The 27,769-nt window shown below is 40.0% G+C and overlaps 1 protein-coding gene across 1 annotated transcript in view; it reads right to left on the reverse strand.

Annotated features, from left to right (window-relative positions):
* Positions 1-92: 92 nt before the first annotated feature.
* Positions 93-27,769, reverse strand: part of frem2b (FRAS1 related extracellular matrix 2b) — a 49,745-nt gene continuing 22,068 nt past the window's right edge. Inside the window, exons 3-24 of the mRNA XM_039598011.1 lie at positions 26,484-26,630; positions 22,899-23,129; positions 20,809-20,934; positions 20,033-20,284; positions 12,021-12,170; positions 10,910-11,119; positions 10,626-10,823; positions 10,283-10,447; positions 9,912-10,094; positions 9,686-9,816; positions 9,407-9,562; positions 8,858-9,161; positions 8,594-8,725; positions 8,094-8,425; positions 6,326-6,518; positions 6,098-6,202; positions 5,743-5,870; positions 5,526-5,660; positions 4,166-4,292; positions 3,369-3,556; positions 3,131-3,277; positions 93-2,303 (exon numbers count right to left, since the gene is read on the reverse strand). Of these exons, the coding sequence (XP_039453945.1) occupies positions 1,806-2,303; positions 3,131-3,277; positions 3,369-3,556; positions 4,166-4,292; positions 5,526-5,660; positions 5,743-5,870; positions 6,098-6,202; positions 6,326-6,518; positions 8,094-8,425; positions 8,594-8,725; positions 8,858-9,161; positions 9,407-9,562; positions 9,686-9,816; positions 9,912-10,094; positions 10,283-10,447; positions 10,626-10,823; positions 10,910-11,119; positions 12,021-12,170; positions 20,033-20,284; positions 20,809-20,934; positions 22,899-23,129; positions 26,484-26,630 (4,238 nt within the window). The 3' untranslated portion in view covers positions 93-1,805. The remainder of the gene's footprint in view (positions 2,304-3,130; positions 3,278-3,368; positions 3,557-4,165; positions 4,293-5,525; positions 5,661-5,742; positions 5,871-6,097; positions 6,203-6,325; positions 6,519-8,093; positions 8,426-8,593; positions 8,726-8,857; positions 9,162-9,406; positions 9,563-9,685; positions 9,817-9,911; positions 10,095-10,282; positions 10,448-10,625; positions 10,824-10,909; positions 11,120-12,020; positions 12,171-20,032; positions 20,285-20,808; positions 20,935-22,898; positions 23,130-26,483; positions 26,631-27,769) is intronic.

Raw genomic sequence — 27,769 nt, forward strand, 5'->3', positions numbered from 1 at the left:
ACACACATTTTGGGCTACAGTGGGTACAAATTTCAATTTCACTGACTTGTGAAGACGCTTCTTTTCCCAATATTTCTATATTTATTTCATGAAATCATTAAGTTCAATGCTATTTTCTTGAAAAATTATTTATTTGCAGACCATGTTGTCTTCCTGGTCTATGTTACAAATACTTACAGCACATACAGTATGCATCTTTTAACAATAACTGTTCCCAAAACATCCAAATGGTATATTTATATGTAATACATATGTGTATATACATAGATACATAAATGTGCATAAAAAGCTCCAAATGCACTCAGCGTATTAGAGTATAGTAAAAGAAGCACAGTACATTGATACAGTGTCAAACCTAGATTAGCAAGCAAAATGTGCACTGAAAAACAAAAAAATCATACTGTGGATAAACATTCCATCAAGGTATTTTATCACAGGTTGCATAGAATTGTTTTCAATTTCAAAATAATAATAAAAAAAAGCAAAAAACCTTGACATTTACAAAGTGATTATGAAGCTGATGTTTATTATAGGATACACAGTAGTATGAGGTAATCAGATTTTATGGCAACATGGATAAAGTTTTTAGCGTTTTTTCTTTCAATGCAAACTGTTAATATCTACTGCAATATCACAATAATAAGCATGTCATACCGTCTGAGAAAAAAAGATCAGATGAATCAAAATCAAAGGCAGAAAAGCATTGATTTGTGTCAACAGAACAATACTTGGAAAATAAATATATTTAAAACCAAAATATCAAAAATCAAAGAGAGAATGATTGCAGATTAAACATTTCATTCCCTTTAAGTGAAATAAAGCATAAAAAATAAGCACAGTCAACATGTAGCCCTGTTGAGAAAGGGATTTAGCAAGCTCTACAAAGCTACAGTAGGCAACACTTACAGTAGAATTTAAGCGTACCAGTTGTGAATGTAGTTCCTGTTAGAAATAGTGGATGTGAAACCATTACTACACTACACTGTACACTGCAGACCAGCTGTCCCGAAAGCTGCTGTAACACCACAGGATCCTTTAAGAGAACTGTTTAAGTTCCCCTATCTGATTCAGTGCCATATGTTAACTATGAGAAGAACAATAACCATTAGATAAATACAGTTTCTCATGGGATATACTGTAAAATACAAACATGTGGAAGTACAGTAGATCAGACACATTTGCCACAAGCCAGTTTAAATCAGCAGTGAGACTTTTTTTTAAATCCTAAAGTACAAAAATTAATTGCATGCAAGAACATAAGCACAAGAAAATAATATTCACTTGGATGATTTTCAACTGAGCGTTTTACTGAACGCACAGGACACACATTTTACATCATAAAACCGTAAAGTCCTGTGACTTCTTAGGCACACACAGAATCGAATCATCCTCTGTAAGAACAGACGGGTTTTTCCAGTGAAAGCGTACCGTGGACAGTGTCAGCAAATGCAAAATATCCGACCTCTCTAGACCTACTCAGCAAAACACCAAACGCCATTCAAGGTAAGAGGCATCTTCTGTAGCACCTTTGGAAACTTAATAACATCTTTTTGGATCAAGTGGCATCAAAGGCCAATCAATAAGTGACAACTTGACAAGTGCTTTAAAACAGCTACTAACACTGTCCATCTCCTAGTGTCCAGACCACTCTCCAGCATTAGGAGTGATGCAATATTTCAAGTAGATTTCTGAATAGAATCAAAGCTCTTGTAGTTTGTGTTGTTTCACACGCAATCTTCAGTTTTTTTATGTAAATGTGAGGCACTTGCAACATAAAACAACTTTCTCAATCTTCAGTCTGTCAGTTAGACCTCTGAGCTGTCACTGATGTTTTGTGTCATCATGGGCTCTGCGCTGCTGGAGTTTTTGGGCACTTCTTTCTTCTCTTGCTTGGACCGAACTAGTAACACCACCACAATGATGACGAGAACGGTGAGTAGCAGCCCCACAAAGACACCAATCATCAAAACCAGGCTGTCGTCACCATCCCTCTCTTTGAGCTCATGAGGGATGTGTCCTTTGGTAAAGATCTCCCTGTCCGGGCTTGTCCTCTGTTGGCCACTGCGGTCCAGGGCGATGTGCAGGATGTTGGTGCCACGATTGTTACTCACACCAATGTCCTCTACTGTATCTAGGACATCATTAGCTGATCTTCTGAGGCGATGTTGACTCCTGGGAAGCAAATCAGTGTGCTGACTCATCACGTGGTACTCCAGGCTTCTCTTCCCTATGCCACGGTTAGCATTGTCCCGGGACCGGACAGTGTAGATGGTGTGTATGTACCACTCTCTTCCTGCAGCCACCTGAAACGAGCAACAGCTATTATTTTGATGTCCATCCATCCATGTGTCTCAAATTAACCAGATAAAAAAAAGGACACAATTGATAAAGTGGTTTTTGCCGCCTCTTCCCCATCTTTTAGCGGAAGGGTAAAAGTATATCTATTCTCAGAGATCCTTAACTGCCAGCTTTATTAAACTATACCCATTAGAGTCAGATCTAACAGTTCTATGCAGAGAGTAGTACATATGTGCTATGAAACCTTTATTTTTTGGCATTTTCTTGTAAGGAACAACTTTAGTTTAGTTTTGTGATTAAAACAGCTAAACCTTAGAGTCCAGTTCACTCCAGTCACTGCATAAACTGAATAGAAAAGCACAAAACTTGTTTAACCACTGGAAAATGCCCTGCCAGTCTGCAGACTTAATGATACTGACTTTTCCTTGTTAACAAGCCAAGAAACATAGATTCCCTGACCAAAAGCAGCAATTTGGACATGGTGAAAAGTGGAGAGTGTGAGTCATACCAAAAATACATAACTCTGGTATCATAACCTCTATGAAAGCCAGCCTAAGGAGCTTTTCATGAGGGCACAGACAGTGTCTGGTCATTAAGTCTTTTTCTCTATCAGCTTGTTAGGGATAAAATGTCAGCGGAATAAAAACCCATTAGTCTGGTGCTATTAGTCTGTGATCTCTACAGAGTGGGATACCATGCTCACACCATAAAGGTAGGTTAAGTTAGCTCTAAATAGTTTCAGTGTAATGTATCCTCTGGAATGACTCATAGGTTTGTGATTTTAGATCATGTGAAGTATTTACAAGTGTGTTTTCAATTTGTTTTTACTGACCTGGAAAAGAGCTGTTGAATCCATTCTGAAACCATCTGAACCAGGTTGTCTCACCAGTGCTAAGGCACCGGGGTCATCCACTGCCAGGAAGGCATTAAAAGGTACATCACCAAATACCCGAGCCTGGGTCTCCGGCTGGGCCTTGTCCTGAAGTCAAAAAATTACACAGGAAACGATGAAGTTTGAATAGGCCCAGAGGACACATGACTCTATAAGAAATATTTTTTTTGTTACTTACAATGATCTTGAATCTGTAAAGCAGTGACGGAGCATCAGCCAGACAGCCGAACTCAAAATTGCTCGGGTTATATTTAGGGACGTATCCATCTGCTCCAGTGCACAGGAACACTTTTTCTATGTTACAAATAAAGGAGCTGCCCAAGTTCTGTACTGGATCCACCATCACTCTCCCATAAACTGTATCCCCTGATAAAAAAGAAATAAAGATTTCATCACGAGTAAAACATCGGTCATTACAAGCATAAATTTGATGGTTTAATGAAAAGTTAGTAAAAGTGGTTCTATTATGCCTGCAGATTCAGTTCTCTCAAATGACTGTACTTTGCTCAGCTATATAATGAGGAAAAACCACTAAAAGCCCAGCTAAAACCACTCTCACTCTCTACACTGACTCAGACAGCAGCTTCAAGGACTTTAAGTGTTTTAAGACCTTGCTGATGGACACAAAATGCAGGCATTCTCATAATTAGCCTGTTTAGGAAAAAGATGTGGAAGTAGTAGGCACTTCATGAAGCTCTCATTTTCCTTTCATTTTGTTTTGTTGAGTTGTTGAGTCAGTAAATAATGGGGACGTTTCTGCCAAATCAACAGAACCATTCATCACACAGGAATTTCTTTTTGATCTGTAGAATGAAGAGAAGTCCACGCAACTGAGCAATGAAAACATTCACAGCCACATTTCAAGCTCGGAGCTTATTTATTTCATTTCTTTAATGTTATTTTTTCTTTTTCACATTTTTAAAATAGTTTTTTGTTAAAGATTTTCAAGGCGCTTTATAAATGTTACAGTATTACCCTCTGAGAAAGCAGTGTCACTCTCCTGTCCAAAGCCCATGGAGCCGTCTGAGAGCCAGAGTGTCCGTTTAGAAAGTAAGATCATCTGTGTGTTTAGACTGAACTCAGCAGCCACTGGATCACTAACCTAAGAAGACACAGAAGACAGAAAACAACAAACATATTTACTATTTATTCATAGTTTGGATATTTAACTACCAAATATGAAGATTTGATGGGTCTTCTTTTTTTTAACATTCACAGAATACTTTGTTAGACAGACCCTACCAGTACCAGGTTGGATTCCCTTTTGCTTTCACAACTGCCTTAATTCTTCATGGCATTGATTCAACAAAGTGCTGGAAACATTCCTCAGAGAGGAATTTGATCCATATTGACATGAAAGCATCGCATAGGTGCTCCACATTTATCAGCTACACATCCATGATGTGAATCTCCAGGTTCATCACATCCTAAAGGTGCTTTATTGGACTGAAATATGTTGACTGGGGAGGTCATTTAAGTAAAGTGAACTGTTGTCATGTTCAAGAAACCAGTTTGAGATGATTTAAGCTTTGTGACAGCCTGAACTGCTGGTAAAAGACAAGAAGAATCCATGCTTTCATGATATCTATGCCAACCTGCCAACTATTCCAACCTTCTATTTTGCAATTTTGGTGAGTCTTTTCGATTTGTAGCCTTGGTTTCCTGTTCTTAGCTGACAGGAGTGGCACCTGGTGTGGTTTTCTGTTGCTGTAGCTCATCTGCTAACAGGTTTGATGTGTTTTCGTGTTCAGAGATGATTGGTTCCTTGAGTTACTGTTGCCTTCCCATTCGTTTAGAGCAGTCTGGTCATTTTCCTCTGACCTCTAACACCTAGAAAACTGCTGCAAACTGGATGTTTTCTCTTTTTTGGACCACTTTCTGTAAATCCTGGAGATGTTTGTGTGGGGAAATCCCAGTAGATTAACAGTTTGTGAAATATTCAAACCAGCCCATCTGACACCAACAAAGACCACGTTTAGAGTCACTTAAACACCATTCTTCCCCATAGATCCAATCGACATAGGCGATATAAGTAATGTAATGAGTAATGAGAAAACAGTGTAATGATCAGTGTTGAAAATATAATTTTACTATAAATACAGTTCTAACGTTAAATTTTGAGTTTCAGAAGGTCACCTTGACCATGTCTACCTGCATTAAGTTGCTGCCACATGATTGGATAGATATTTGGATCAGATATTTCTATTAATGCAGTTGACTGCAGTCGAACAGGTATACCTAATAAAGTGGCTGATCGGTGTATATTGTGAGTAAAATTGTGAAATATGTGGTTAAATCTGATGCAGGCATAACTTGTTAGACAAGGTGGAATTACCTGCTGAAAGCGGATATCCAGGTCGAAGGTGAGAGGCTCTCTGGGATTGCAGACAGGAGGGACTGCGTACTCCAGGCTGGGAGGGGACGTACAAGGGATGAGCTTCACTGTGTACATGCCAGAGTAGTCACGCACCTGAGTGGAAAAATGTGATTAATTAAGAATAAAGTGTAAGAAAAATAAATGAGAAAACAAATGCTGCAAACTCTCTCCTCACAGCAAAATCAGAGATGAATATCCACTGCTGGATAGGCTGGCTGTAGGTTGGCTCAGTTCTCACAAGGCTAAGGTTAAAGGTTAAACCAGGGTGTTCAGGACACATAACCATGGAGGTGAGTAGTGAAGCTGTTGGGAAAAAAGACATCAGTCATCAGAAGCAAACATAAAATGACCTTATTGGTTAGTATCATTAATTAAATATAAGTCACAGGTAAAATCTGCAAAGCTGTGGTCACGCTTTTTTACACTAAACATCTTCTAGAATCTGTTTATTTTGCATTTTTGAAACATATTATGACATGCTAAAGAGCCTCATTACATTTAAACTGCATATTATATAACTCATGACATACCTGGATGTGAAAACACAAACAGGCCTCTGAATCGAGCCTCTGTGCGGAAGTTGACAACTAGTTGTCCTTGACTATTTATACGCATGCTGGTTGGGTAAAGGGCACCTGCAAAGACAGTGACAGACTATTTTAGGTTGCATATTCCTTAATTTACAGGGCCTTAGATTGTAGAAATGACATAAAAGTATTGTGTTAAATCTTTATTGCAAACTGCAGCTCAAATCTTGCCTTGTAGTTCAGCCTCTGGCGGGCTACCGATTCCATCTCTCCATAAGATGGCAGTGTCGTACACAAATGTGAGTCTCAGCTCCGACTGTAAGTCAAAGTGCTGCCATCCTCCCGCTCCCACGGGGGAGTGAAAGACATATGACACATGTAATGGGACTCGTAGGGTCACAAAGGACTGGACCAGATTAAGCACCTGCAGTGAAAAGCAACATGACGTGACAGAGTAAGATTAAATTTAAACTTCAAAAGCGAACCTGGTCTTGTTCCTGAGGTTCAAAGACATAACAACATCATGAATACAGTGCACATAGAATAGCTCACAAAGAAAATGAGCCATTGTGGCTGTTTTAAGGTATATTCTGAAAAAATGCTTCATGTTACTGAAGTTAATAATACGCATGTAGTCGTGTGTACAGTATATGTGTGTGCTGTGGACCTAAAGGACACTTTACAGGGAAATCTGACACCATCAAGTCCAGTTTAAGATCTATAGCAGTAAGATATGACTGCATTCTTTATAGTGTACATTGTACTTATGTGGCTGCAATAATGTGCTACATATATTATACTGCTGCTGGAGATACTGACTCACTGGAAACATTTCTGCTCTAAAAGAGCTGTTTTAAAATGGTCAAAGTGGTGAATGTGGGAGCAGTCTCTGGTATCTGCACTTTCCTCTGACCTGTGAGCGGTACCTGCCTGCACTGGCTCTGTGTTCATGTGTAGACGTGCCTACGCCTCTGGGCATTTAGAGCTCAGGCAAACGATTTGCAGAATGGCCTTCTGACACAACCTGCTGGGCTTTAATAGATTCCTGTGGCCCTGTTAGGCTGGGCACTAAGCCCTGCACTGTGACATGACAGTCGCCCCGGCCTGCACAGAGTTGTCTCCAATCAGCCAGCCTGCCCACTTAGAAGAGCACTTGGGTCACAGGGCAGCAACAAAAAAAGACTGTTCCTTTTTCCACTGATGCTCAAAGTGAACCTGTGAGGCCTCACTCTTTACATTTATACACAGTACAAGTCCTGTATATAAATGTATACCAGTGAAAAAAACATCATTAATCTTTTTTCATAACTTATAAATGTATTGTTTGTTTTTAAAAAAAATAATATCTCTGATAAATGTGGTCACTAATCAATAAAGAAATTATGTTACTGGCAGCAGACTGCTTACTTGCTAAGACGTGTTTATTTCTGCTGCGTTCACTTTTAGATCTCATAACTTAAGGCAACAAAGTTCCACTTGTTGAGAAAGGCTGTTAACGCCTGGGTGATGCCCTTGTTATTAAATAAACCTGGAGCTATATAAAATAAGTATCTCCCATTATAATAGCAAACCAATATACAATTCAACATATCCTCAGAGCCAAAATATATTTGCAAGTGCTGTAGGGCATGAATTAATAATCATCAGCATGGATTGTAGAGGAGGCTTTTACCATGATTTGCCCCCTGTACGCTTCCAAACCATCTTTATCAACACTCTGTTTTAATTAACTTAACTTAAACTAAGAATACGTTGCCAAGGTGAAAAAAAAATGTTGATGCCTGTAAGGCATATGTGCCAATAGCAAAAAAGGGAAAACAGGGAGACTTGCTACTTTAGCAAGACAAACCCCTGGTCCTTTTAGGAAATGAAGAGATCTCCAGACAATGTACCAGGATTTACCTAATCTTCCAAGTAAAAAACAACTAGGCAAATGGACAAGGCTTGTTTTAGCCACGGGTTCAAAGGTGAGCCAGACCTCCAAGGCAGGACTGCTTACCTGTCCGTCAGTTCCGATGGTGCCTCCACAGTCGCTGAGCAGCTCAGACATGTCATAGTAGCTTGTGAATTCCCACAAACAAGCCTCCAAGTTAAGGTTTTTGTAGAATCGTAGTGTGCTGGACCCCCTGAGGGAAGTGCTGTACTGGTAAGGCGCAGTCTCGCCGATTACTTCTAGATTTTTGGTGGCATCAGAGAGGAAGCCATAGCGAGTCTTAACCTCAGTGTAGTCCAGCAAGTTGGAGCAGCGATGGTGCCCAACACGGGTACCGTCGGGGCTAAGCGTCAGCTCAAAGTTTGACAGAGGCCGTGTAGATACTACAGGCAACATACCTACAGGGACACACATGTAGCAGTTGGACAGCAGACAATTTAATAATTGGTGAATAACTTAAGTAGTTTCTTATTAAAAGAATATGGTTGATTAGTGACATGAATGATGTTTCAAAACAACATTCTGTCTCTGCATGATTTCTTAATTTTCAGTCAGGAATTGTTTACCATCAATGTGAGGCATGGTGACAGTTAGTTTGATAAGATTGGGGTGGTCTCTGTCTTCTGCTCCACTGTATCGCAGCTTAGCAGAGAAGGGCTCGGCCCCCACTGTGCCTGCAACACGGGGCTGGCACATCCCTGCAACCATGACATATACAAAGCAACATCAAATATTCTATTTCTCTAATAAACAATTCAAATTTTTGTCATGATAAGCTCTTTTTATGAAAGACACTGAATGTTCAAAGTTAGCGAATGAACTAAACTCACCCTCGTCTGTGCTGATGGATACTATGGGGCTAGTGAGTTCTAGACCTTCATCTCCATTAGAGTTCACAGCTCTTGCTGCACACTGAACCCTAGAACCAGCCTGGAAATAGACTGAATCCAGAGTTATCATTTTAGACGAGGTGAAGAAGGTGTCAAAGTCAACTTCCCTCATCGGGCTGGTAACGCCGTCTGGACCAGTGGGGGCGCTGACGAGCCAACGATACCGAGTTAGGGTGTTGTTGATGTTCTCGCTCACACAGATGGAGCCTGTTTTGTCATAGTCTGGGTACTTAGGATTACAGGCCTGTAAAAGGAAAAAGAAACAGTGCATTTAAGTGAAATTCACCACCAAAACCTACAGCAAAATTGTTTCTTTATGTCAGCGAGGAGCCCTGAAGGTAGCTCGTAATAAACAAAGTGTGCACATCTGTTAAATACTACCTCATTAAGAGATTTCATCTGGACTTGTGAGACACAAAGCTTTGTTAAATTAACCATTAACACAGAAAATGACAACAATTATCTATTTATCATAGTATCAGGACGCACAGTGACACAAATGACTGGGTATCCGGCCACAGGCAGAGAGCCCCTGGTTCCATCAGGGTCATCGTAATGCAGCAACGACACCACTCTGGGCACTGAGGGGAATGTCACATCTGCCATGCTGTTGGTCTCCTCAATATAAATTATGGCTTTACTCATCTGCTGATTGACAATAAGAGCAATTAAGACAAGTTCTTAAAGGGGAACAAATTACTGATTGCAAAGTGATAACGTGGTAATTAGATGCTTTAAAGGTAAACACTAATTTAGTTTGGCTTTCACCTTTGTCTCTGCCACCATGTTCTCATCAGGCTTCAGGTGCACGGTGAACGCCTCCCTCATTTCTCTGACACCATCATATAAAATCTCCACCTCCACAAAATGGTCTCTGTCACCTTGTTTGAAAACAATTTCTGCAGAGAGAAAGGAGAGACACTTGACAAATATATTTTCGAGCAAATTTCAAAATTGTGCTAGAGGGATAAAAGTGCCTGGCAGTATTATTTACCCTCAGATATGGGATGGTAGTCCTCCCCAGAGGTAGCAGATCCATCTTTGGTGTGAACTCGGACAACAGAGACCTTGGATGTGTCTCCAGCACGCAGCACTGGGATCCTTACTACAGACACTTGGCCAGTTTCCTTTGGCTCAGTCACACTGAATTTGGTCTCTCCAAAACTAATAATTGCCTCTGAAAAACCATGAAATATTGACAGTAAAGTATAACTGACATTTCCACATGCCTTATATTACAGTCACAGTGGGCACAACCTTTGTGATCTGTTAAAAACACTACTGTAGATCTAATCTAACTTTGTATGTGTTATAATGATATCAAAAGCCTTTACACTGTCTCTTTAGCCAAAAAAGGATTCTTACTGTCGCCATCATCTTTTATCTTGATAAGTGTTTCATTTTGCTCTCCAATGGATGCTCCAAATGGAGAGTCACTCTTAGGGCTTCCCAAAACAAGACGGAGCTCTTCCTCTTCCTCATGTTCAGTGTCATCAACCAAAACCAGTAGACACGGTTTTTCAATTTCTCCTGGAAAAAAGTACAAATGAGTAATTAACCATTCCAAATATATTTCAAAACTGAATGTTCCAATTTAATTCAATTTTATTTATATAGCATAAGGTGCCTTATAATACTATGGGCAGGTAAGAAATACACACACACACCAACCATGTAAGAGGACATGTGCAAAGTTTTACTATACAACCTGGTAAGAAGGTGATGATAGAAGCGTCTGTGTTAGGCCTCTCATTGAAGTCCATCATGACCTGTGCTGTTCCCTGTCTGCTGTAACAGCGTACTGTGGACTTATAACTGATATCACCGCTACGGTATACAGTGGCTGAGATCTGCCCCAAATTCTCATTGCCCACATATGTAGCTTCACGGAACTGCACCTTTGGCACTAAATCCAAAAATCACAAATAATAGATAAACATAAGTGTGGCCATGTTAATAAGCTCTCATTGCATCCCATGTTTTTTCACTCACAGTCAGAAACTGAGTCGTTGATGATGATAGCAGTCTTGCTTGGCTCCCCGAGGATCCCGTTCATTGGCATCCGTAGTACCAGTTCAAACTTCTCTGGCCCTTCCAGCACCGGCTGACCCAGATCATCCAGGATTGTCACACGAACTGTCTGCATGGTGACCCCTGGTGCAAAGTCTAGATTCCTGCTGATCCCCACGTAATCCACACCAGCTGCCCCACAACACAATATAGGTCAGACATGTTTCAAAGAACATAGTGTTTATAAAACGTAGTGCATATAGCAAAAATCAACTACAGTACATGATCATATTTTTCTTGACAACAGCTCTCATGTTCATAATGTATTTGTGAATCTCAGGCTGCAAGCAAGTTGAAAAGTTCTATACTTCATGCTAGCAAAATGCCTGCTTTGATTTCATGTTTCATAGGCATGAACAATTGGAATTTGTTGTGATATTAAAGCAGCACTGCTAGAATCTGGACATCTCCCTGAGTGCTGACAGGTTATTCATCTGCTATTCTGTGAAGAGTCTGAGTATTGAGAGCTCAAACTTTGCCCTCAGGCTTTTTTCATGTACTTATGACCCACTTGTGTGTGTAAGTGCGAGTCTGAATTTCTACCATGCTGCATATGATTAGATTTTGGTTATTTTTGCAGTTACAAAGCAAGCAGGAGTAGAGATGTTAGGAATCTGTGCAAAGAAGAGAAGACTGCCAGGGGGAACCAAATAATAGACGCTATAGGGCAGACTTGAAGGGATAGCAACCAGTCTTACAGTCCAAAGCGGTTAGGAACAAGCAGAACAATTAGCATGCATTCCTGAAGCTCTATTCTCAGTCAGACTGTCATTATCCTCACAACAATGTGTAGATCCAGCGCGTATAAGACATGGTCCGAACAGAAAAGCCCTAGCTCCCCTCCCCCCACCTTTAACCAGGGTTTACATTCCCCCAGGCCATCCACTCAACATATTCAGTGTTGAAATCTGTTTGCACAGTTGAGCTCAAAATGACTATCAATGTGACATCTGAAATCTTTTGTTTTCTGTGAATTTACATTTATCTAAGAATAAACTAGACAACGCTGTTGGAGAAGGGGACCAACAGATACCTTCAGCTGAGACAGGATCTGTCTTTCTGGAGCGCACTGTGACAGTTCCTCCTTTGGAAAGATCAGTCCCTGTCCTCCACACCTGCACCTCCACGTAGCCATCACTCTCATCCACGTGGTAGTCTGTGTTGCCAAAGTAGAAGACGGGATCTGGAAACGAGAAAAAAAAACATGAGGAAAAGCACGTGGGAGAATGCACACCATAATAACCTTCAACCTGAATCACAACAGGATATCTGAATGTCTGGTGTAATTGCTGAGCTGAATCTTTTAATAGGTAGCATAACCTGTAAAATTATCTGTGATTACAGGAGATTTTAAAGGAACATTTCCATTGAATAAGCAGCAGGTAGCGAACACAGTAATTGTAGACCTTAAATAGCGCTTTCTAACTTCCTGGCACGATGTTTTGGTGGCATTGCTATAACTGTGACAAGTATCCAAAGGGAAAAAAAGGAAACCTGACGGCTGGTTTTGTCCTGGTGGAGCTCACTTTGATAGCGATGGGTCTGAGAGCCAGACAGGAGGCCTGACAGAAGGTCTGGGGGGTTGTAAAGCTCCATACGCCAGCCCAGGCCTGCCTGACTGCAATTAGTGTTTCTATGAGCTGAGCTGAGATTCCACTGCAGCCAAACTCACCCACTGTTATTCTAGTTAACTCTTTCAGAACCTGTGTCCTCTCAATGATGTCCAGCATGTTATGCTGCTGGTGAAATGGTTGTGTAAGGGTTTGATGGACATTCTCCTAAGAAGATGCTGTAAGAATTTTTGAGGGGTTTAATACAGATTGCTGTAGAAACTCCCTGTAGCACCGCTCACAACTGAACATAATGATAACGATATGAATGAACCAAAGGTTCTACATTTGGATTTGAAGACCTTTTGCCACTGATTTTCAGTCCAGTTTTTGTATAATTTTGTGTATCTCAGCCTTTTCTCCCCATTTCCTTTCTTGTTGCTTCTTCTTTTTTACCCCATTTGTCCAGTTTGCTCACTGTTTTTAAGGACACACTGCACAGAATGTCAAGACATGCAATGTTTTCAGCTAATAGCTCTTTGGAAATCATCTTGTTGGTGCACAAATAATATTTTGTTGCTGTCAAATGCCTGTGCAGACTGTTTTTGCAAAAAGGTGCTAGTAAAAAAGTACCTAAAAATACATTTTAACAATGTAAATTGTTTCTTTGCCAAGCTGTTGTTATGTGTAGATACAACACTGGCACATCCCTGGAGTTAGTTGCCTTTTTGATGTTTTAATGCCACCTCCATGTATGGAGGTGCAAAAATCTCTGTATCCAAACAAAAGTGCATTGTCTGGCCTGCAGCTCTGGCCTATTAGATTACTATCTGGGAAGTCCACCTGAGAAACTACTTTATCAGTGGTCTCCAAGTGGAGATAGCAGCAGAGATTAAGAAAAGCTGTTTTTTCTAGGAAGAGACTAGAGGAGGTGGTTTAACAAACAAAAAAACATTCCTCTGAAAATTGTCAGGTCCAAGGACTGGACTGAAAATGAGTGAAAAAGTAGCCAATGCTCTTTAAAAGAGCTTCAGAACTACTGATGAAGACCACTTTAAAAGATTCACAAAAGTCTGGTTCCTTGGAAGCAAAATATAAAGGAATGAGAGGTGGCTCAATATTTTTGCACAGTACTGTAGTTAATATCACTAATGAGAGCCACAACTGAGCATTAAAAACCTTGGGCTTTCAAAAGCTACTGTGACCAAATAATGAATAAATTAAGTGAATGGCAGTGGCCATGGGCAGAGTTGTGGTTTCCATGACAATGCACCTACAAAAAGGTACTTAGCTGTTTCTCATCACACAGTATGGGGCAAAACTGAATACGTGGAACGCAGCGATAAATGCCATGAAAAAAAAAAAACCTAAACAAATCCACGCTGTTATGCGTTATGATTATGTTATCTAGTGAAACCAAAACACAAGACCAAGGAAACAGAGAATTAGTGACAGAGATTAACCGTCAATAGTGCTGCCAGGCTCAATTACGGATCAGGGAAAAGCGTTTATTATTTTTCACCACATTATACTTCTAAGTAATCTGACTCTTAGAAGATCTTGAATATTTTGATGCAGTCTGCCTTGGCAGCAAGAGCTCGATATTAGCAAGAAAAGACAAGTTCAAAAAAGGAACACGTCTTTTAAGCAAAGCCTGGGGTTTCATGGTTCTTAGAGAAACCATCTCTGTGATTGAAGTAATATTATTCCTAAGTGTAAGCAAAGGACATACGACTTTTATGCTTTAATCTGTTCTGAGAGCATGGCCAAGACAAAGAGTGGTGCATCAAGAGTGTTGCAGCTGCCAGAATTTCTACCCACAGAGAGAACAAACAAAGATGGTTTTGGCTGCCTGCAGTGGGACCCCAACTGGAAGAGTAATCAGATCTACTAACCTGAGGTTAGCAGCCAGCAACTCAGGCCCTGTTGTACTAGCCCAGTAATCAGATAAGGTTTGTGCAGCAGACAAACACTGAGCTTCAAAGAACTATGGCTCATTAAATGAAAGGTAAGCCACCGTATCCTAGACTCACGAGCAGTAGCCTCCTATACCTCAAAGCACATCTAAGATTACATGGATGTTAGTGGTGATAATGCACATTTAGACCTATTTGTATTATGCAAAATCATGTAAATTGTTGAAATCCCATATCTTTGTAAACAGAGGAACAAACTTTAAATGTGGAATAAAAGGAAAAAGCCACAGGGCTTCTTCTTTTGAAATTAAACATAAAAATGTAGATCAGAAGTAAGAGGACCTTTTATATAACCATTGGGCTCGTCCCATTATTGTGTAATATGCCGGAAACACAATAGCAAACAAAGAAATATCCTTACTGTTACATATGAGTGAACATAGTATAAAAGAAGAAGCACAAGAAGAGACACAGACATCCCTAAGGAGACTGTTGCGCTCCCACTGACTGCTTGATTTCACTTGAACTTTGCATGACATTCCCACAGCGTTAAGTGGCTTGTCTAATGGTGAGATTCAATTGAGCCCTGGCAAATGCACTTCTGCCCACTGTGTGCTAGACAAATCTCTCTGCAGCAGAAAATGCATACAAAATCAGCTCCATATTCAATACAGGAAAATCAACAACTTTAACAACGGTTGACAGCAACACACGCTTGAAAATTCAAAGCAAGGTCTAGATTGAGCCTCTTAAGGCCGACGACTGAAGTCAGCACTTCTCTGCTTAAGTGCTTTAAGACATCTGTTTATATCAGAACGAACAGGAATCCAGGTGAGACATAATGACAGGGTTTGAGAGGTCTTCCTCAATTCATCCCCATCCAGGATGTACAGCACATGCACTGAACACGCCCATCTTTCAAACAGGTCATAATCATACCTTCAGAACCAGTGCGAAATTTACAGACCAAGTGACACAAGATGATAAACACACCAGTCAAGTCTTGCTGTACAAGCATTCTCATGTCTTTCACTCCCAACCACCAAAATATTTTCCCGGATGCAAAGTCAATATCAAACAGCAATTACCGCTGCAAGAAAGGACAAGTTTCTCCGAACCATCACAGGAAAAGCCAGAGTGGAGTCTGTAAGGATGTGGCCGTTTATGTGCAGATGGTCTGCTGCTGGGAAAATAGCAGGTATTCTATGGTTTGCAGATGTTCCTGTTACTGCAGAATACCCGGACAGCTTGACAACGTTAATCCCTTTCAGTGCTAATAATCTACAAGATTTAAATGTGTCCAGGAAAAGTTGTAATCATATTTATTTATTGTAAATTATTGCTACAACCTATCTTATTGTTTAAGATATGTGGTTTCCAACCAGAATATACATTTATTTTACTAATTAGCACACTTTCACCCACAGAGAGTGAGTAAGAGTAAGAGAAAACCACCAGACTAGCATAGAAATATGTAAAATTGTAAAACTGCAGAGACCACCTGGGGAGACTTTAAGTGATGGATCAGTCAAATTTCCTTCAAAAACAGAAATATCAGTTTCTGTGCCGTCTCAGAGTCTGGCGGTATTCCCTTACTTTTATTCCCTCTCTGTGGGTGAAGGTGTGCTAATTAGTAAAATGAATATTTTGGTTGGAAAGAAAACATGTCTTCTCTCAGTGCCACAGGTCTTAACAATAAGCTGACGTTTAACAATAAGCTCAGAGCTGAAAGGGATTTTTCCAGTTTTTTATGACAGGGCAGTAGCTCTGTAGTGTGTATTTTTTTGCATCAGTGTGTATTTCTGTTGATGAGAAGAGAACAGAGAAGGATTGTGAAATGCTTTGCATTTAGATCTCAGTATAAGTAATAGAAACCACCTGAACCTTCCTGAGCATATGCAGGCACGGTTTCATGTTAATTACCGCGCTGCCTTTTAAATTTCTATAGAGCTTGTCAGTTTGTAGCTTCTCTTGTTGTTTACCATTTCCTTCATTGTTACGTTCTGCTGTCTTCTCTTGGCTTCAGTTTGCTAGTACAGTCTGTCCTCACTTGTTATTAGGACATTTTGGCTTCTGTTTGGCTTTTTAATTTGCTCCTCCTCAGTAATTGTTTCATTTGTATGAGTGATTTTTGGTGTTGTATTTCCACCTCTAGCTTGACAGTTTAATTGCTTCTGAAAGGGAGCCCGGTGCCATTTGCACAGTACATGCATAGTATATGGAATATATGTTTCTGTGCCATCTCTGGATGTTTGCTAATTAGTAAAATGAATTTTTTGGTCGGAAAGAAAACACGTCTTCTCTCTGTGCCACAGGTCTTTAAACCTGGTTATTACTGCAGTAAACTTCACCTCATTTAGGCATAAAAGCTGTAGACATAATCAATTTAGAATTCCAGAAACTGTCAGATTAATATCAGACTACTGGAAGACAATAGCAACTCCACCTTCTACAGCACGTGTGGTTTCTTGCACATGCCACCGCTGTAGGTGGCCAGGATTGTGTTTGCACAGAGCAGGGAGTGCATATATTGGTGCGTGCTTCATATTTCACTGCAGCACTATAGCTTGCCAGCTTGGAAAGAAGACAGCTGCTTTTTTTCCCTCCTTTTTTTTCTCTTCAGTTCTTTCTTTTTTTTCTTTCTTTTTTTTTGCAAATATCAGTAGTATATGTTTAATAACTGTCTGACCCCACAAGCTGGCAAACCTACTCAGAGCCCTCCTGGGAAGTCCCTGCGCGGACCTCTCACAGGCAGGGGCAGGTGCTTAGCCAGGCTCTGACTCCTACCTCCCTCCTATAGCACCCGCTTGACAGGCATTCCTACAAGAGGGATAACAAAGAAGGATGTGATGCCCCCATTTGCCTCAAGCTCTTATATACTGAGGCAAAGTTACAAAGGGAACCTGGATTGCATACTTGAATTTAATACCTAGCTAGAAAAGCTAAATTTGAAGTGGAACTGAATCTCCCGCCGCCTCTCTGCTCTTTCAGATATTTCATTGGTCTTATTCTGCTTGACTCAGAGCTACTTACCATTTACTTCTCCATCAATATTAAAGGCATTTCATAATCACCTCCTTCAGGCAGAAGTGAAAGGTCGACATGACCTTATTTCTCCCTGCTCTTCACGTTCCATTTATACAGTGGATGCTGGTAACATTAGGTACCTAATCCTGAAATTATACTCGCTGTGCCTACTTTACACGTATTATGTGCATAAGCACCTTTTGTGTGTATTTGCATGTACAGGTGGTTGATCTCATGTCAGGTAATGGTGTCATTATAATAAGGTGCAAACCTGTCAGACAGCAGCTCCAGGCATTGTTTCGCTCCATGTCATACTAAAAGATTCCACAGTAAGAACCAGATCTTGAGAATAACAGCAAAATGAACACAAAGGAACTTTCTTCAAAAGCGCGCTGTATACTGTACTCCTTACAATTATGTTGTATAGGCGCACTATTGTGAGTTCATTGCTTTCTGACAACTGATATGCATAAGAATATTTTGACTGTCACAAGCCAGAGGCAAAGAGAACATGACAACAGATAGAGCGCAGACTGTTAATTCTGCTTGTCAGTCTGAGTCGAGTTAATCCTATGATGCCCTGAGCATCCTTTTCTCCTTTTCTCTGTTTGATAATACACTGAGGACTTCTAATGTAGGCAAAGGCAAGTGTCAAATTAGCACAGTGACTATTTTTTGGGATATTTTATAATGAGACCTCTTTTGGAGATACGAGAAAGGATTACTTAGGTAAGACGTGAGTTTGTAACAGCTAAGATAACACACGCAAGATGACTAATTTTAAAGCAGGAATTTGTCTTTCACAGCTTTTAGTAATGCACCAGCACAAACATGTTATTCATCAGTTATAAGAAGCTGTGCAGCACTAGAGGACTTTGGTCTTTAGAGATCGCTTCTAAATTTTCTTATCTTATCCTGGTTAATACCTGTTACAATCCAATTGCTTCATTTGCCACACAATCTGTTTTTTTGTTTTTTTTTAAGATTTAAAAAATTTAAAAGACAAGCAACAGCATTATGTGACTTTTTCAGACGGTCAGTAATAGACTAGATATCTTCTTTCTGGTGGTTGTTAAGACATGTATGTCTCATACTGTTAGAGTCAAAGACGTCCACGAAGACTGTGACAATGTAATTCAATAGCTGCAGTGAAAGAATATCCCTTTGTGAAGCAGGACGACTGCTGTGAGGACTAACTGTTGTACATACAGTTAAAAATTTCTGCCTCTCAGCAGCTGTTTTGGCAGTCTCGATTCAGTACCCACAAGCAGTAGAGGTCAAAATGCCTAGTGCTCACTCTCAGGTTACACCGCACACTGCTACAGTATAAAAACGTTCTAAATTAGTAACTTCCTCCATCCTCAAGGAGGTCAAAGAAACACACTTGAAGCGTGGCTGCCTCAGGTACCCTGGGAACTGAATGGGCGAAAAAGTCTTTGACACAGATTGAGGCTTTAAACTGAATTGAAAACTGCTGCTGGAGTCACCGTGACACAGGTTCATGCACTTGTTGGCAGTGATTTTTGGCCACGATCTGAAACAAAAACTACTACTTTTTTATTGTCGGGAAATGGATCACTGAATATTTTAGTGCTGCTAAACATTTGAGGTCTCAGGTAATATTATTTCAGAAGCTCTCATACTAAAGCCAACAGCGTGAATGACAGGACTGTTATCAAACATAAAACATCTGGGTTTGAATGCATTTGAGGTTTCACTAATGAGAAATGAAACTAACTAAAACGAGTAGTAAAAAAAATCTCAGTGAAGCTATTTAACTTCAGCCACACACAAAATAAAGGTCATTTCTCAATGGTTGGCTAAGAATTTTCTGACTATTAGAATTCTAAATTGAATGTTACATCACATTTGTAATTACATGGCTTCAGATAAATTTTCATTCAAGGGAAGACCCTTCTGCAAATGTGCTGCTTTTTTTCAGCTGCGGTGTTGCCTGCTTGGCATCACAGAGTCTTGAATTCACAGCAGTGCTTGTGGAGATTGTAGAGCGATAGAGAACTGTGGATAAGGCCGTCAGGTGTTGGGGAACAAAGAGGCGTCAGGAAGATATGGGAGACTATCAGACCTCCAGTCTGAGCCTGCAGATATGAGATAAAGGCTTTGCCTTCAGGAAGAAGGATCGCACACTCAAATGCTTTCTCTATGAGACACTGGCAGACAAGCACAAACACATACAGGGAAAAAAAAAATCAAACACACATTCACATCTATACCAGCATGTTTGCAACATGCTTATCTGTTTGAATTTATCTTTTGGAATCAGCTTATGCAGTGAAAAATTGCATTTACAAATATTTTTTAATTAAAATCCACAAATAAAAAAACACTGCAAATACAATGAAACTTAGTTAAGGAACAAATTCATGCTGACTTTTTTTTTAGGCTTTAATTAGATGTGAAAAAGTGAAGATGAAAAATAGGTAGAAATTGCCTTAAAGTGATTCCGCAGTCAAATTTCTTAACCTGCACTGACTATTTGAGACTGGATTGCATTCAATTGCATACTTACCACCAGAGTAATGTAATCTTACCATCATCCATATCAGGAATTATTGTGATTCTCGCTGTGGGAAACTCGGAGCCCAGACGGCCCCCCATGGGCATGCTGAGGGTGACATTGAAGCTCTCCTCGTCTTCGTACAGGGAGTCGTCGATGATGACAATGCGGCAGGATTTTTCTATCTCTCCCTTGTCAAAGCGCAGGATGCTGTGATGGTCCTCAGGCCTGGAGATGTAATCAGAGTAGGACAGCACGGTGGTGGGGATGGTGCCTGTTGCAGAAACTGAGCAGGCAGAAAACAGAATTACAGGAAGAAAAATGACACAACAGTGTACTTTTCGTCACATTAAAGATCATTATTTATGTATGATTTTCATGAACAATGAACCTGAGTTCAAACTAAGCTATAACAGAAGGCAGTGCCTTTCGACTTAATGTCACTGTTTAATGAAAATTTCTAATGCAACATGGATCTTCATCAAGTCAAGTCAGTGATTAAAAGCAGATCAGCATATGGCCTTTATTTTTCCTCTGATGCATTAAGTATCACATTGCACCCACTTTTGATGTGCAAGGAGGAAAGTCATTAGCACTCCAGATGTATTATCAATATGACAGCCTTCATCTTCTCCTTTAAAGATGCCATTTATAGATATTCTGCCTCAGCCTAAATTAGATTTCACCGAGAAGAGGTGATCAGACTGAGTACTGAGAACAGGGATCCATCTGATGTGGAGGACAGTACTAACTCACTCGAGAAATGACACAATTTATCACAAACATTTCAACACAAAGTTATTGTGTTACCTTGCTGGGTGTAACATATGACCATGAGCTCCTGGTTGACATCCCCACTTCTGCGTACAGGGATAAGCAGCTCACCTATGTCTTCCTCTATGTTGTACACGGCGGAGGGTATAAACACTGTCGACTCTGTGTGTGAACAAAAAAATCATCAATAAAGATATTAGATCATTACTCTGACATGGTGTTTTGTTATGATTTAAGCTAAGTAGCGTCAGAATTGATATGAGGAAATCTCTTATGTATGATCTGAGCATGATAAGAAGAATCTGAAGTGAAATAAAATTGCACTTCCACTGGCGATAATGAAAGGGGAAACGCTTCAGAATATCAAAGTATGGTTTTGATTATTTGCATCAAAACCCTTCATTAGACAGACGTGTGCGCTGGGACCAACAACAGCTTTCATTACAGCTCTGCTGATGGTGCTTCCATCATGTTTTATCAGACACTATTTGTTGTTTATCCGCAGTAAATATCTCACCTATAATTGGCTTCCACAGCATAATAAACAAACAGTTCTGTTTATTGACCTGGTAACTGATGCAGATGAATATGGAATTTGTTACGTGAAGGATTAAGCTGTTTAGAAAATAATAAGCCCGCATAAATTGGCTAGAAGACGTGAAAGTACAACCTTTTGTTTACCTTTAAAGTTTTACGGCCATCTCTCTATCTGTTTCTCTCCATCTCTTAGTCGTGTGTGACATTTAGCGAGGTAATGAGTTTTTATCACTTCGGCCATGAAATCCACAGACAAATGGTTTGTATTCTTCTCAATAAGTGTCATGTTTGGCCACATTAACAAGCTATTAGAACTTGAGCTGTCCTTTCCCTTTCTATGCAAACAATTGCATTGGATTATGCGGTTGCTCTTCACCTCTCGTCCCTAAGACTCCACTCTGAGCTATTTTAGTCAGTATGGTCTGAAATTATTTATTTTTCACCGATACAAGTGATTCAATCGGTGCCCTTGGGCTATAAAATTTTTCTGCTCTCAGTTAAAAGAAACATGAAACATAGTTTTATAAGCCCTCAGAGTATATTTGACCTTGAGAGGTTAAAACACATATTAAAACTTTAGAAACCATGAACAGGGTAATGATATGATAATTGACATGGGCGTATGAAGACGAAGAAGATGTCTGTGCAAGGCATGAAGATACAAAAATAGAACTGCAGATAGATAGCTGTCAGTTTTTTGGAGGGTTTCTTCTTGTTTTGTTTTTGCTTTTTTTTTTTGGATTGCCCTCCAGAGACACGAGTTTTGCAAAACAAGCTTCACCTAAACACGATCATTAGCTTACACTGTTGACAGCAAATGCTTTGCTTTCACTAGCTGAAGCCCTATGGGATGAGGAGAAACATTATCCATATTTATATCCACATTTGTATCATGCAGTTCTCTGTGTCATCTCTGTTACTGACAAGCTGTTTTAAGAAACAGTTGTTCAGTTCTTCAGGCATTGCCTCGTTCATATTTACAGTACGATAACTTTACATTCAGGTCAGTACGGCCATCTCTATTTCATATCCCTCTGACACTATGTTACATCTCTAGTGGAAAGAATATACTTTCTATTTTTTATTATCTGCCAATCTTCATTTTTGATTCAAGATAGAGTTAGTTCATCTATAATTTCAGTGTAATTGAGATTAAATGCTACATTTAAAATGCTCCGATGTCTTTTTCCAGGCCTTAAATTTCCCAAATTAATCCCCTAAACATAAGCATGGCTTAGAGTTGTGTTGTCAACTTTAACCACTTTTGTGCAGTTTTAGTTTACCTAGTTATCCTGTAAATGTATTATCTCGCTCTCTTTTTAAAAAAATTCCTTTTTCATGTTCTAACCTGCAGAGGAAGGGTGCGTATTATTATGCGTTGCTATGTGGCCAACTAGTTTATCATGGGCGTGATCAACACAACCATGACAACCACGACATTATTTTTTCTGTGCACAAATGACAGATCAGTGTTAATGTTCAGACACGTGATATCAAACACTCAATTATATCAAACATTCATGAAAAATGTTCACCAAAAAAATAAAAGAAAGTAAGGAAGAATCTCTAGTAGTAAAATCAATACTGACCATCATCGGGGTCCAGGATCTCTACAGTAGCAACCTCTGGGAATTCAAGGGCTGCCATCACCGGCTCAGACAAAACAATCTGAAATGTCTCGGACACTTCATACTCGCCGTCTGACAGGATCCTGACCTTCCAGGTGGCTCTGGTCTGGCCTGGGTTAAACTGCACCTGTTTTTGAGATTTCCCCCGGAAATCTTTGTCCTTTTCTGCAGTGCCATCCTTTGTGCCAATACCTTAGAAAGGGCATTACAAAGTTATTGTTAATCAACATCTGAAAATTCTGTAAAAATTACCTCACCATCTGCCGGCTTTTGTGTTTAATTTTAACATTTGGCTTTGTTTAATGCATGCCCGTTCACGAATGTAAATATTTATGTGATTATGAATAGCTATATAAAAGCTGAAAAACCAAACAAACATACAATTAAACTGCTTTTCACCTCCCGTAACACCTGGAAAATCTCACACCCCAGTTGGTCTAACACAACAATATCTGTCCATCTCCAGGGTGCAGTTTCCCGCCACCGTTCTTTGAGATGATCATGGTGGAAATAAACACCATTATCCCTCATGTCAGCCCAGCCTCAGCAGAAGTGGTTGGAGGCTGACTTGCACTGTCTGACCTTCAGCATGTGAGCTGTTTGATGGAGCTTACAGCCACTACTGCTGCGACACTGGCTGGATGCCTGTTGAGCAGGAGCGCTGAAGCTGGTGAAATGTCACACAGCCTTTCCATTGTGTTTGCTAACTGGTCACACAACACACAGCAGGGTTCTGGCAATAAATGAAAAAAACAAACAAAAACTAAACAAAACAAGGAAGTCCTGCAAGCTGCTGTAAATGCAGAAAACCACAATATCACTGGATATTGAACATTTAGGATTACAGGATTTTTTTTAAATACTGTTTTTTATAGCTAAGGAACTGAGCAGGATAGAACTAGGAAAACTACAATTTCATGTACTGTTTTTAAATAAAAATAATAAAGTAAAATGCTTTGATACAATGAAAAAAAAAGGTTTAGTGGATCCTGAAATATCGTCAGCCTTCAAAGAGTATGAAAAGAGACACAATGATGTACTGTTAAGTCTATCTCCTTCAAGCTGGATTGGTTGGTCCCATTCACAGCAGTCACTCTGAGCCTTCGCAGCAGCTGGGTTCACTGTAGCCTCCTAACTGGTGTGAACTGCACTGTGCACATTGGCTACAGATGAAGCAGCCCATCCTTTGGGTCCTCAGATCAGTGTTCACTCATGCAGGGTTAGGCAAGATAAAATATGCTGTCTTCACTTGAAGGCACTGACCTAAGATCAGGTGGTATCTTATCACAACACTGAGGCAGAGAGTCTGAGGTGCCACATTGCTCTGGTGGCCTGCTTATGCCAGTTAATCCGAACAGTTTGCTGCTTTTGCTCTGCTATCCCCACCACAGCAGAGGAGGCAGGAAACTACAAATGATTCCTGTAAGAATGTCATGAATGCTCTGGGATTTTTTATTTTTTTCGTTACAAGGAAGGATACTACCTTTCTAAGACAGGATTTTTGTTGTTATGTGTGTGCCTGGAGGCGGAATAGTGTAGAGATATTGAAGCACCAGAATAAATGATGAACAAAATAAAAATAGACCCAAAAAGTTTAAGTTCTAAATTGAAACCAATGGCAAGTGCTACAGCAAACCTTGTCATGGTTGAGAGATGCCAATAAGGTTGTCTAAATGTCTGATGAACTTGAGGCTACCTATTTTTCTTTTTCATGGCTAGAAATTAAAAAACAGAAAATCAGTTCAGGACTATTTGATCAGACAAAAATAGAAGAGAGGATTGCAAATGTAAAGATATTGCAAACAGAGACCATAAAAGCATTTGTGATATATATTCAGTAAGAGAAACTATTGCTTTTAGTTCTCGTCATTTTTTCTGGGTATCATAAAAGTGCGATGGCAAGCTTTGCCTGTATGAGCTTTCCTACTCTACGGAGAGGTACATCATCCTCCCCCGTCCATTATCATCCACCTTAATGCTGCAGCAGTAACAAGAAAACTTGTTTTTTAAAACCTTAGCACGCAATACCAATAACACAACAGCAATTCTGGACATAATGCAAGCCTTGTTTTCTTTATGCAATGAAAACAGTGCATCCAAAGTTCAAAGGAGAACTTCTTTAATTGATAATGGAGTCATTAATAAATCAGCATCAGTGCTCCAGAAAATCAAAGCAAACAGCAACTATTTGATTGTTTGCCCAACCTCCTTATAAACAATATTTTACTTTGTTGTTTAAAATCATCCCACAGGCAGATCACTACTGGGTTACCACACACACAATCAGTTTTGCTTCTTTTGTTCTGCATCTCATCAACGTGAACAGGAAAATTACGTTAATTCTTGTTATAAGTTTTGGATTTACTTCTTACTCTGAATCCTTATCTACCACATGTATCGCAGCCAGAGCTTGACTGCATGTTTTCTCCTCCTCCTTTTCTTACTCTACTGCACCTCTCTAATAAGCGCAAAAGGCCATAAAATAACATTACATAACATATACATTTTATGGCATTTAGCTTTATAATATAAAGATATTATATTTTTATTTCACTGATTCCCTAAGGTTGAGCGGTTATGCCGCGCGGTGTGAGACACTGTAAAGGTCAGTAAAATTTGCATATCCCCTCAGAGATGTTTCATTAGTCTTGGGGCTCTTGAGCGTACAAAGTTGCAGGGACGGTACAGTAAATGATCCTATGGGGTTTGACCTTCAGCATGAGGCCATTTAATTACACCTCATCTTTATGGACAGAATAAATGGCAGCACTAAAACAGGCTACTAGTGCCAGCAGTAAGAATTCCTGCCACTCATAAATGCTTACAGCAGCTCTTTTTTTTTTAAACGGTGTTAACAGTTATTGCTCGTTTAGTTCTGTACACTAGATTGCCTCGACTAACATTTGAAGTGGCACCTCTCCATAGGCCCTAACTTCGGCTGACCTTTTTCATGAGCATGCACAGTCCCTGAGGGAACATCCTCTGCTATTGTGTGACTGGAACGTAAATACCGTCCAGAAAAGAGAGGTAAAAGGTCACGACCCGTGTGACCCTATTGGTTATCTAGGCCAGCTTTGCAATTGTCCTGAAATATAACAAAGCGCGTTCGTGTGGGCTTTTGAGTCGGTGAATGCGTGACGATATGGTGGCCTGCGACACTCAAGTAAACAGACTTAAACAAACGGGTGTTGAGAAAGCGAATATCTTCCAACAAGGGCTATATGTTTGCTTCCCTGTGTATTTGAATTTAACTGCAAAACAACTTAACAGACTCTGTGGAATTTGGTGAGTTAATCTTTACTTAATCCTGGAGCGAAGCAGCAAGCAAATCATCAGTGGTTGACCAAAGAATGCATAAAGTATTTCACAAACATGTAACATGTTCAGCATTTATTCCTTCACTATTTTGAAAATATCCAGAATCAGAAAATGGGGAACATTTTTTGTTAAGATAAGATGAACATATTCAACTCCTCTCATTGCTTTCTGGTAACATTTAAGATGAATTAAGGACATTTTAGGTGACTTGATGTAAAATCTGCTTACTGATGAATGATGTCTCTCCCAGGTAGCCCCTACGCTTCAGCACCACCTCCAGGAACTTGGCCTCCTCGTTCACCACGTAGTGTTGTTTCTCTAAGGAGATCCAAGCCCAGTTCAGACGGAACTGTTGGTTCTTCAGTTTGTTGCCGCCTGTTACAAAAAGAAACAGTTTATTTTTTTCTCCATAAAGGGCTACTTAGAACTCCTAATACAGACACACAGAAGAAGGCGAATTAAAGACCCTAACCAGGACTAAATGGTCCAAAAATGCGCACATCATTTTGATTCAGAGGTGATACAGAAATTTCAATACCCCCTATTAGGATGGGTTCTTGCATACCCCCAGGTTTTGACTTTGACTTCTAGCCTGCACTCAGTGGGAGGTATGCGGTGTGCACAGCCCTTACGCAAAAGGAAAACAGTTTGTGCCATCTAATTGCTTCATTTCTGATTAAGATAAAAGGTGTCTGTTTCCTGTCTGAACTGGGTTTTTTCATCCTTGCCTTTTGAAGCTGCACTCAAAGGGAGACGTTATAGTCCTGGAGGGCATGTCTGCAACTATTTGACCGTAAAGACTCAAAGCAGAGCCACATAGACAGGCATCAAACGCAGATACACAAACTCCGGCAGACAAAAATGGGCACACATGCATGCACGGACCCATACAGGAACGCATTTTAATATGGTCATTTCCAGTGCGATGGCTGGGAGTCTAAATAATGAAACACAGGTTAATAAAAAATCCAAATGCATCCACCAGACTGCACAGTTAAATTGTCTGGCTGGTGCTGTAATGGTTGAGGATGGTGAGATGGAGATGCATGAGCCACAGAACATTTGGCAGTTCAGAAAGTAGTGAAATAAAAGTGAAATTGTCAGGAGGGTGCCGGGACATTGTTCAGAGATTTTAAAGTGCTGCTTTTGCAGATGTTAGGCACAACTGAGAGTCTCAACTCCTCCCCATTCTTGTCGGTACAGCCAGTAAATCTGTCACGTCCAGCAGACCACTCTGCTGTGTCCATTTCCTTCCTAACTGTGAAGGGTAAAACCTATACACATTCACCCTGGGTGTTTTATTATGTGTGAGGGTGCATGCATTATGAGGTTCGGTGACTCTGTGCATGCTTGAGTGGGTGCGCGCACATGTTTAATATTCTCTGCACCTGTTACTTTGGGTGTTATTGTACATGTTTCCTTGCACTGAGCAACACCGGGCCTTTAATACCTATGTGTTAAATACCCATTTGACAATATGGGGCATTAACTGCTTGAAAGAATAAAAAGTCAGT

The sequence above is a fragment of the Oreochromis aureus genome, linkage group 14, assembly GCF_013358895.1.
Source record: "Oreochromis aureus strain Israel breed Guangdong linkage group 14, ZZ_aureus, whole genome shotgun sequence".
Lineage (NCBI taxonomy): Eukaryota > Metazoa > Chordata > Actinopteri > Cichliformes > Cichlidae > Oreochromis > Oreochromis aureus.